A 12228-nucleotide genomic window follows, 5' to 3' on the forward strand; every position below is an offset into this window, starting at 1 on the left:
TTGTCTTTTGGATGAGACATTAAATCAATGATGCTCAGATGAATGCTAATTATCCCAAAGCACTATCAGATAAACAGGGAAATTCATGTTCAGCATTTATGCCTCAGCATAAACTTATGTGACAAGCCTTTCTCCACAAATATTTGAATATTTTCTGCGAAACCTCAGAAAGAACCCTGAGATAATTATCTGCAGCTTCTGAACGCTGTGGCATAATTCCCGGTTTAATATCACAAAGGTCATTCTGACCCTCAGGATAGTCAGTCGCTTTCCTCTTGGCGGGAAATTTAAGTACAAAAATCACCTAGTACTGAGCATGCTCAGTAAGTGGGTAAAGGGGGGGCTGGGGGACCGGCCCTCGTCCCTATCGACCCTCAGCTGAAACAATCATTTAAAAACTAGAATTTATTGAGCGTAAAGCCCCTGGCGCCCCCCGCCCGAGTTCGCCCGCTAGCTTCCCCGCCCTACCCGATATCCCAGTCACCATTTGGAGCCGGTTACCTTGGCCGCGCTTTGTTCCGCCATGTTTTTTTTTGTCCCTATCTCCGGTCGTTCTGCGCAAACTCCCTCCGCCCAGGGCCGAGCGCCAGGATTTATCAGGTGGGGGAGGGGAGTCCCAACGGTCGCGCGTGGCTGTTTAAAGGCCGGAGCTGGCGGGCGCCGGTAACGGCGAAATGCTGATAGAACTGTGCTAGTTACCACACACAAAAAAATCATAATGTGTGTGCCGGGGGCTGAAATGAAGAAAAACAGCCTTTCTCTCGTTCCCAAAACCTACTTGTCCGCTTTCCTTTTCAAATTATTCGTTGACTGGCGGGTTCTCTCAATAAATTCGAAGCGTTGAGTTACCTCCTATCTCGTCCCACAGCAGGTAATTTATATATCGTACAGGCTGTTATGGTTACTAGCAGGTAAAATTGACCCTCTAATTTTTTAATACATACATTTTCCACGTATTTCTGTTTCCCTCTATATGGTTACAGGGGCTAGATAACTTATACGAGGCATTCATGAATTTTCCTCTGCAAAATAAATCTCACAACTCAAGCCCCCTTGATCCTCCTTAACTCAACTCAAGCTCCCTTTCCTCCTGGTTTTCTAGGCTGCCAGAAGGTGCAATCTGTACAAACAGCCTGAGTGCAGCATAGCAAAGCAAACTGAGTAAAGAACCTGTCAGAAGGGTGCTCAATGTGTTGTGAAGTGTTATGTCATGTTAACCTTCGTAAGAAGTTTAACAACACCAGGTTAAAGTCCAACAGCTCCGAAAGCTTGTGTGGCTTTTGCTACCAAATAAACCTGTTGGACTTTAACCTGGTGTTGTTAAACTTCTTACTGTGTTTACCCCAGTCCAACGCCGGCATCTCCACATCATGTTAACCTTCACCAGAATAGTTTTTAATTTTTACTCTGCTGTTGAATAGGGTGTCTAAAATTTAAAAGCAAATGAAAAGAAATACAATTTGCCACGCAATTAGGTGTATCTATATCATAGTGTAGATTTCATTATTCATGTTACTTTTATTTAAAAAGGATAATTGACTTCATGAAGAGACAAGAAGGGTCAATGATGGTAGTGGATTTGAAGTAGTTTACATGGATTTTAATAAGGCTTTTGAGAAGGTTCGTGAGGTAGACTGGACAGAAAAGTGAGAAGGGAATTGAACTTGTATCTTTCAAAATTGGTTCAGTGGCAGGAAGCAAAGGGCAAAGGTTGAGTAATATTTTGGTTGCTGGGAGGCTGTTTCCAGTGGGCTTCAACAGAACTGATCACTAGATTTCTTGTTTTTTGTGTACATATCAATTATTTAAATTTAAATGTTTAAGAGGCATGATGAAGATGTTTGCAGATGATACAAAAATTAACTGTGTAGTTGATCGTGAAGAAAAAAGCTGTAAATTGCAGGAACATCAACATCCTGTGATGGAAGGTGTTACTGACAATGTTATCAAATGGTCCTTACTCAGAAATAACCTGCTCATCAAAGCTATGTTTGTGTTCTGCTACGGTCCCTTGGCTCCAGACTTCATTACAGCCTTAGTTGAAACGTGGATAAAAGATTAGAACTCGAGAGCCCTTGACATCAAATCAGCATTTGACTGTGTGACATCAAGGAGCTCGAGCAAAATTGAAGTCAGTGAGAATCAGGGACAAACTTCCCACTGTTTGGAGTCATTTCTAGTGGAAAGAAGATGGTTGTGGTTGTTGGATGCCCATCATCATAGCTTCAGGACATTGCTGTGCTGGAGTTCCTCGACATAGTATCTGAGACCCAACAATCTTTAACTGCTTCATCATAGGGACAGAAATGGGGATGTTCATTGATTGGTACTGAACACTGTGCACTCGTGACTCCTCATACTGTTTTGCCTCAGTCCATGCCTGTGTACAGCAAGACCTGGACAACATATAGGCTTGGACTGATAAGTAAGCATCAAGTGACACTGCCTGGCACTTATGTGGTGCAAATGACCATCTCCAACATGAGAGAAATTATTTAATCATTTCTCCATGACATTCAAAGGCATTTCCATTGCTGAATCCCCCACCATCAACATCCTGAGGGGCTGACATTGATCTGAAACTTAAGTGAACCAGCCATATATATACAGTGACTGAAAGAGCATGCCAGCAGCTGAGAATTCTGCAGCAAGTAACTTAGCTCCTGACTCCCCAAAGCCCATCCAACATCTACAAAGAATAAGTCAGGAGAGTGATGGACTACTCTACAGTTGCCTGGATGAGTGCTTCATGCAGCTCCAACAACACTCAAGCCCAACATCATCCAGGACAAAGTTTGACTGGCACCCCATCCATCCACCAACTGAAATATTCATTTACTCCCCACTACCAGTGTGTAGTGGCAGCAATGTGTACCATCTATAAGATACACTCTAGTAACTTGCCAAGCCTCCTTGAACAGCACCTTTCAAACCCGAGACCTCTACTAACCTAGAAGAACAATACTTGGGAACACCATTATCTGCAAGTTCCCGCTAAGCCACACAAATCATGACTTTGAACTATATTGCTCTTCCTTCTCTGTCGGTGGGTCAAAAACTCCCTTCCTAACAACACTGTGGGTGTACCAGCACCACATGGACTACAGAGGTTCAAGAAGGCGGATGACTCATCATCTCTAGAGCAAATAGAGATGGACAACAAAAGCTGGCCTTGTATGCAACACTTGCATCCTATTAATCAATAAAAGTAAAATGAATGGATTGGTCAGGTGGGAAAAAAGTGGCAAAAGGAATTCAAATGGAATGCGCGGCACGGTGGTACAATGGTTAGCACTGCTGCCTCACAGCGCCAGGAACCTGGATTCATTTCCAGCCTCGGGTGACTGTGTGGAGTTTGCACGTTCTCCCTGTGTGTCTGCGTGGGTTTCCTCTGGGTGCTCCCGTTTCCTCCCACAGTCCAAAGATGTGTATGTTTGGTTGACTGGCCAAGTTAAATTGACCCTTAGTGTCAGGGGGTTGAAAAGAATTTGCTGGCCTAATGATTTAATAAATAATTAATTCAATTATCCACTGTTATTTTATGCTATCATTCGACTCAGACAACTAATATTCTTATTTCAGTGAATTAATGATGAGGATTTCGCTAGTAATCCAGTAAACACCATTCACTATATATACATATGGATAATAACCATTGAAATAAGCTGCCCAACTTTTTTCAGGAAGTGACATTCTAAGTTTTTTATAGAAAGCCCTGCAATATGTAACTTTTGAACTTACTAAATGCATCTCGAGTGGTTTCAAGTGAAAACCTACTGAATAAGTTAAAAGTATTAGAGATTCAGAGTAAAGCTCAGGAATGGATTACAAAGCAAGAGTAATTATTTGGATTTATAACAGAATACAAAATACACTGAGTGATGTGCCCCAGGGATTTTTAATTTACATTACAAATAGGATTCAGAAATTAAATACAACTTGACCAACTTTACAGATGGAGCAAAGTAGGTGCAGAAGTTGATTCTGAAGAAAAAGTCAGGAACTTGGAAATATCTAAGTAGGCAAAACAATTGCAGAAAATAAGTTCTCCATAAATACTGTCAGAATAGCTAAGGAAATGATTTTAAAATGTTCACGCTCTGGTCATTGTGGGCCTCATAGGTACATTGGAGCTTGAAGTCCCAAATATCTGCATTGCTGATGCCAATAAATTTTGTGTTCTTGGTTAGGGTTGGTCCACTAATGAAACAATGCCGTTAAATAAAATGCTTTTCAAATCTCTTGACAAATGAAGTCTCAAACAAAATGTAAGCTACATTTCAATAAGTAAAAACATATATTAGGCTCGGATGGGCTTCAAAAGCAATATTGGTAGAGCTTAGGCGATAGGTTGGACACATCCAATTTGCAGCATCACCATCGCTGGGGAGAGTGTAATTACAATGTGATACGTTTACAGAGGGAGTTTCCATTATAGATGTGAACAACTGGAATTTAAAATGGCAATATTAAGACAAAGATCAAATGTACAATTAAAATTGGGACTGAATCACTGTTGCTCTGATTCAATTGCTTCCAACCTTCCAACCCTCCTTCACACAAAACTATACATGGTCTTAACTTCCTTTGCCAGAAATACAAAAATATGTCTTTAAAATGAAGACCAAATTACTTGCGCTGCTCTGAATAATGCTATTGAAGATCAACTAAAGAATAGCTGTAAGAGAAGAAGCCATCCTGTCCACCAAGAAAAAGAGGAGGGCCCAGGGTTGGAGCCCAAGCATTTATCTCTGTAATTCCAGAACATTACCTTTTGCTGCAGTAAAATATATCACCCACCGTGTTTCTGCAAAAGGACAATGTCTGTACACAATACTTAAAATAATACCTCCCAGAGAAACAGTAGTCCCCAAATCAAATTTGTACCATAGCCAATGATCCACAAAGTAAATATAAGATAAATTGAGCAATTTATTTAGTTTCATTTTCCTGCTGACCCAAGAAAACCTTTTTTCTTATTTTGCACTGACAAGAGGTAACTACATTGCTTTTCCTCAGGCAACTAGTATCCGTTTTAACTTCAGAAATGAGCTTAGGTACACCTCCTGTGACAGAATCTCCAACTCTACTGTCTATTTCTTAACACGCACAAAGTCCTGGTCACCTGTCATCCCCGTGCTTGCTGACCAATATTAGCTCACAAGCGACATCTTATTTTGAACATTTTCATTCTCTTTTCAATTCATAAACCCTCTAAAATATCTGCTATTTCAATTCAGGCCTCATGAACATCCCTAAGAGCCCAGAGCTGGATACCTGGCGTGACCAGCCTTGCGCCCATTTCCGGTGCAAGGCTGAATAATTTATTTAAATTATATTTAAATATTTTTAATATAATTAACGAGCTCAGGACATTATTGTCCGGGCTCACTTGTCTCTGTGGCCTCACCGAGAGAGGTTCTGTCCGGCGAGAATCACAGTTGGCCCCTAGCAACGGGGACCAGTTGTGATCGCCTCACCGGTAGAACTGAAGACCATTGAGGCCCCTGGGGATGTCGGGAACAAGGGGGGTGCCCCTTGAGCAGTGCCAACCTGGCACTTTGACACTGCCTGGGGGCAGGACCTGAGGGGTTGAGGCCAGACTGGGGGCAGCCGGTCGGGGGGGGGTGGGGGGAAGAGACCCGCTGCCACTCTCACTAGGTATTAGTAGGGGGAGGGAGGGGGTGCCACTGTGAATCAGGGATCGGTGGATGGAGCGAGTGGGATAATCGGGGCTGGCCATGGGGGGGGAGCAGTCAGGCTGGCAATCACAATGGGAGGGAAGGAGAGGGAATTGTTCTGGCCCGGGGGGGGGGGGGGGGGGGGGGTGGGTGGTCACGATAGGCCACTGACTTCCACGCTAACTGGGCGTGGGTGCTGTATTTGAGGCACACTAAGAGCAGCAGAGGCTGAATGACAGGCCTCTGCTGCTAGAGACCTGATGTGGAGAAGCCGGCGTTGGACTGGGGTAAGCACAGTAAGAAGTCTCACAACACCAGGTTAAAGTCCAACAAGTTTATTTGGTAGCAAAAGCCACTAGCTTTCGGAGCGCTGCTCCTTCATCAGGTAAGTGGGAGTTCTGTTCACAAACAGGGCATATAAAGACACAAACTCAATTTACAAAATAATCGTTGGAATGCGAGTCTTTACAGGTAATCAAGTTAAAGGTACAAATGTGAGTGGAGAGAGGATTCAGCACAGGTTAAAGAGATGCCAATACTGGCTGGAGACAATACACATCTCTTTAACCTGTGCTTAACCCTCTCTCCACTCACATTGTCTATAACTTTAAGACTTGATTACTTGTAAAGACTCGCATTCCAACCATTATTTTGTAAATTGAGTTTGTGTCTTTATATGCCCTGTTTGTGAACAGAACTCCCACTCACCTGATGAAGGAGCAGCGCTCTGAAAGCCTGTGGCTTGTGCTACCAAATAAACGTGTTGGACTTTACCTGGTGTTGTGAGACTTCTTACTGTGCTAGAGATCTGCCCATGCACTATGACGCCCTCTGCTGCTCTCAGCCAGCAATCGGGTGATTTAAGTCCCGCCCCTTCTACAGGCATGGAAACCGTTTCTGAGGTTTTTTTTTACATTAAGTGCATAAGGTAGCAGATTTGAACTCGCCCAAAAAATGGATTGGAAAATCTCATTTTCACACCCGTCCTGGACTTAGAATTTTTTTTGGTCTGTTTCAGCGACAGATGCACCCATGCTGTATGTCGTACATATCTGTAATATATTAAAAGTCTTGTGCATTTCATGCACTTCGTGTATGTATTAACTGTGCTTCATGTGTCATGCTTTTTGATTAATTCTTTGACAAATTACAAACCTCGATTTACATTGTCTGGAATTTTCTGGCTGTTCCCGCTGGAACAGTAAACCCCTGCTGTGGGTTTCCTGGCGGTGAAGGGGTTGTATAAAACGGGAAATCCTGTTGACAGTGGCGGGATCTTCTGCCAGCACGAAACATGCAGTTTTGCAATCATACTTTGTTCACGACTCAAAGTAAAATAGCAAATCAGAATTTTCAAAAGCATAAACTAACGTTATTGGGAAACTCCCTATGAAAAATTACTGATTATCTCAAAACAACTAATTATAAATGAACAGCAAGAAGAACTTAGCAATAAAAAGATGCTTTCTAAAAATGATCAAGTCACTCGGTGTTTTGCGGGGGAAAAACTATCTTTTTTGGTTAGGAGCTTAATTTTTTTAAGCTCTAAAATAATTATAAAGATGAAAAATCAATTTCATATTTGATAATAAACTGACTAAATTTATCAGCTGTATTTATTTAAAAATTGAAGGTGGTTGCTGCAACATATGCAGTATGCACAATTTCCCAGCATACAGCAGTAGCATTTAGTCAGACTAATTAGAACAGTTATATTTAGCTTTCAATAGTATCTGCTCAGCTATCTTTCAAAATTACTTGCTGAAAACTAGAGGGCAGATTTCAAAAACTTCATTCAGGTAAAGTTTATTTTTAGAGGTTTTATAAAACATACTAAATGTCTATTGTGCTTTACACAAGCTCCCTGACTGATTATGTACCCGCTCTGGCTTAGTATTTAAATTATGTACATTCTATTACTTATTTTTCTAAGAACAAGATTCAAATTGTGTTTCTGTCCAAAATAATTCATGCATTTTTGAAAAGAATCTGATTGCAAACTGAGCAATAATCTTGAGTAGGTTTTCAATTCCAAACTTTTAATCTTTTAAGTACAGAAAGATTATCAAATTAAGAGTGTCTTTCTTTGTACTAATTTGAAGTTATTTCTATACAAATGAGCTCAAGCAGACAGCATAATTTATATGTGAGATTATTTGATAACTAATTGCTCTTTGTAGCCTTATATATGTGGATGAAGTAGTGTTGGAGGCTGAGGAAATAACTGGAATAGATATAATTCCATTCCTATTTTCAAGTTTTATATACATATATGACCAGTTTATCCCTCAATCAGCATCACTAAAAGCAGATTATATGGCTATTATTTACTGTAAAGGGAGTGTGTTGTGTGTAAATTGGCTACTGTGTTTCCTATATTACATCAATAGTTACATTTTTCAAAACGCTACATTAGCTGTAATGCGTTTTAAGGTAACCAGAGGCTGTGATAAACTCAGTATAAATGCAGGTCTTTCTCATGTTTACAGCCTTTGCAAGAGCAGCCAAAAACGAATTACAGTTCCTTACGTTACTAGGATGTTGTTCTGCTTCAGATTTGAAGAAAACCTCAAACATTTAAAAAATTCCCTTAAAAGATGCAGTGGGCTCTCTATCGATCACCTTCCGTGGCAGTGCATTCCACGTTCCAATGACCTTCTACGCAAACAAATTACTTCTCGCATATCTCCTATTTGGCGATTATTTTAAATTGATGACCTCCCAACTAAAATAAATATTTCCCTATCCATTTTATCAAGATCTATTACAATTTAAAAAGCACAATGAGAATCTCCTCTTAATATTCTCTGCTTCAGTGGAAATAGTTTGAATATTTTGAATCTTTCTCCATTACCACGATTCCCGGTAATGACATCATCCTACATACTACACGGCTTTAATGTTCTTTCCATAATTGGTCACATTATAATGGAACACCTGAGAATATGTAACAAAGGTGTGTATCTTTCTCTTACTGTTTTAACACAGTGGGGTGATTAGTTCACATAGCGCTTCTTTGAATGGTGTTATGCAAGCTTGTATCATTTTCCCCAAGTAAAGATAGTGTTTGGACCACTTCCTTAATGGCATTCACCTTTGATATATTTGAAAAACACCGCAAAGTATGCACAGGAAATGACCTGTGATGCTGTCTGCTTCATGGAATCGATGTAGCTGAGTAGCACCACCAGAGACATTGCTATGAATTCTCCCTCGAGCTAACTCCCAAAGCTTCACAAATAGGGGCCACGGGAATCGGAGCGGGCGAGGGGCGGAACATGGAAAGTTCCGTTGAACTCAGGCGGGATTTCGGGACTTGCAAGGCCGGAAGAGTCAAAGTTGAAACTCAGTTGAAATAGGGGGCTCAAGGACAAGAAATAGTTGGACATAAAGATAATTCAGTGCCCACTTTGTCATACATTGGCTCCTTATTTTTACATAATTCCATTACAAATTCGTTTGTCCACATTTATTATATAGACTATTCATTAAGCCTGTGTGTACAGGGTGTAACTACAGCATAAGTTTATAATGGAAACATGTACAGGAAATCTATTAGCAGTCGATCTTTCATGGCATTGCATACTGGAGTTAAGACCAAGGTCTTCAAGTGAAGCAGGGTTAAAGGTTGGGATGTAATTGGACCAAGGCATGTAGATCTGGTCTAGTTTGCAAGTTAATTTCATTTGTTTTTTTATATTTCTAATCTTTGCCAATTTTAAAAATGGAAACTGCCCACACAAACTAGCCACACTGTATTTACAACCTCTTGCTAATGTTGGCATTACAGCACCTCCATGGGTGAGAAGATGCAATTATATAATGATTCCATGATAAATGTAGATGTAGGAATTTATAATTGAAGTTAATAGTACACACAGATGCAAAATGTTTAATATATCACTGTGACCTCCCAAGACATTGTACAGAGTATGTCAGAAAATGCATCTCTTGTTTCTATTTTGTCTTGGTTCTGTTTGTTCTTGTTGCTGCCTTCCTCTTCTTTTAACCCTTATTTTAGCCTCATTTTGTTCTTTCCATTTCAGTGGAGGTGTTAGGTTGTACATTGGGGAAATGATCCACTAATGAATGCAGCATGCATTTGTGTTGAAGGCTGTGTGAAAATCTGGTTCCAATTACTCAAGGTGCCCCACCTCTTCGTGCCCATTAAATCCCTTTCCACTATCATTTCCCCTTCCTACCACAATTATTACTTCTACCTTATTTTAACTAACTGCTGTGACCCTATATCCTTGCTTCCTCCATGCTTTGTTATCTCTTGCTTATCTCCATCTCAACTCTTCAGTTTCCCTACCTCTATACTTCCTCAATAGGTGGGTGGTCATTATTCAGAGGCAACTCACCTTCAACAAATTTATCTCCTTTCCAACTCTACCTTTCTGTCTGTTTTGCCTAAAATTGGTTGTCAGCGCAATTCTTAGCACACTGAGGATTATTTAGCAAATGTTGTCCATTCGCGGAATCACATCTAGTGTTATGTTTTGAGTTTTGCATGCAAGGGCTGGTTGGGTACGGTCTGTACCTTGCCCCTTGTGAACAATGGCTGGGATATGTTTGATGTGATCTATCAGTCTTTGAGATGTACAGCCTACATGGGATGTAGACGTGGCTCTCCGTGTGCGTTCTCCATGGCAATGTGTCTGCTGGTCAGAGTCTACTTGCTGGTTGGTCAGCCCTTTCTTCTTGTGCTGTATGGATTGTTGTTCACCTCTTATATCGGTATTATTGCAGTCGCTGGCCAGCATTTATTGCCCATCTCTAGTTGCCCTTGAGAAGATGTTGGTGAGCTGCCTTCTTGAAACGCTGCAGTCCACGTGCTGTGGGTTAACCCATAATGCCGTTAGGGAGGGAGTTCCAGGATTTTGACCCAGCGACTGCAAAGGAACGGCAATATATTTTCAAGTCAGGATGATGAGTGGCTTGGAAGGAAACTTGCAGGTGGTGGTGTTCCCATGTATCTGCTGCCCTTATCTTTCTAGATGGAAGTGATTGTGGGTTTAGAATGTACTGCCTAAGGATCTTTGATGAATTTCTGCAGTGCTGCTACTGAGCCTTGGTGGTGGAGGAGAGAGTGGATGTGGTGCCGATCAAGCAGGCTGTTTTGTCCTAGATAATGTCAAGCTTCTTGAGTGTTGTTGGAGCTGCACCCATCCAGGTAAGTGGGGAGTATTCCATCACACTCCTGACTTGTAGATGGTGGACAGACTTTAGGGAGTCAGGAGGTGAGTTACTCGCCACCCTTTTGTGTCCTGATGAGTGCAAGATGAAAAGCTTCAACATGTCTCTTTTTAGCAATACCAATGAATTAACTAACTAGCTTTAAATTGAAGTAACATTACACTAAAAAATATGGGCTTTGCTGTTTGATAATACAATTCCTGCTATGCCTCAAATTATATCTGTGGCGCTTCCGGCGCAAGTGGCGCTGGACACCATTTTCTTGAGGCCATGAGTGCACTAGGATCGAATACCGACCAAAGGTATGAAGATTGTGATGTCAATTAACGTCACCGCTGGAATTTTGGAGCTAACATCTCCAACTGGTGGCCTTAACTTCACACCTGAACACATGTAAGCAGCAGGAGGAATCCATCACCAGTACTTTCTTATGAGGTCATCAACTACTTCCAGGTTAGTTGTTGATTGATTTGTATCTGTATTTCAAGAGAGCTGAATACGTTTCATTTGCTTACCAGAGATAAACAAATGTTGCATCATCACAAGGTTTGCAGGCTTCCCCATACACAGTGCTAATAACTGCACACGTCATTTTGCGGCCCTGCATGTTAACTCTGATGTACTACGACTGGATGGGATTCCACTTCCTTATATTCAACTAGTGCATGGCCAACTAGTGTTTGACGTACGTATCATACAGGACAAGACCCAGTATCCTGATAGAGGGTCATGATGTTTTCATTCTGTATCAGTCGGCTTAAGCGATGACAAACAGAGGGTGACTACTGGCAACAAGGATTATCCCTTGACAATATGGCTCATGACAAAAGCTATGTTGCCACATGAAATGTAATCGAGCAGATCACAATGAGGGGATGACTTCAAGCAACTTTGCCTGGAAGGAATGGCTATGAATTGTGCCATCTCTGCATGAGTGGCAACAGTCTGGGATTATTGGGTGATTGGCAACAGCAAAGGCATTAGGGTGGTGGGAATACAAAAACTGGCATCCTGTGGGAGGACAGCAGGCTCATGCTCCTCTGAGCCACTATCGTTCTCCTAAGGTGGCCCTTCAGCAATTCTAACAATTCATTGGTGAATAGATGGCTGAATTGCTGTGAAACCCTGCAAGCCCCTTTGAATATTGTTATCTGTAGCCACGATGGCTAGCAACAGTCTGCAGGACAGCCACTATCTGCTTCCCATGCAGAGTAGCACATGTGCCTCTATCCCCTTTGTGTGCCTGAAGTCAATGAACACATTGTAATCACAATGTCAAGAGGGATGCAATGCAGGAATACCAAAACTGGTCAAGAAATGTGCAGGTAACAATGCATTCACTCTTGAA

General features: G+C 41.4%; 1 protein-coding gene across 3 annotated transcripts in view; it reads right to left on the minus strand.

Annotated features, from left to right (window-relative positions):
• LOC144479481 (E3 SUMO-protein ligase PIAS4-like) overlaps positions 1-12228 on the minus strand; it is an 82806-nt gene that overhangs the window by 52707 nt on the left and 17871 nt on the right. The window contains exon 1 of one of the 3 annotated variants that reach the window (XM_078198196.1): positions 502-3698. The exons of the other annotated variants lie outside the window; for them this stretch is intronic. Within the exon in view, the coding sequence (XP_078054322.1) occupies positions 502-717 (216 nt within the window). The 5' untranslated portion in view covers positions 718-3698. Of the gene's footprint in view, positions 1-501; positions 3699-12228 lie in introns of those variants that run through there. 3 annotated transcript variants of the gene reach the window in all.

Source organism: Mustelus asterias, chromosome 26, assembly GCF_964213995.1.
Source record: "Mustelus asterias chromosome 26, sMusAst1.hap1.1, whole genome shotgun sequence".
Taxonomy (NCBI): domain Eukaryota; kingdom Metazoa; phylum Chordata; class Chondrichthyes; order Carcharhiniformes; family Triakidae; genus Mustelus; species Mustelus asterias.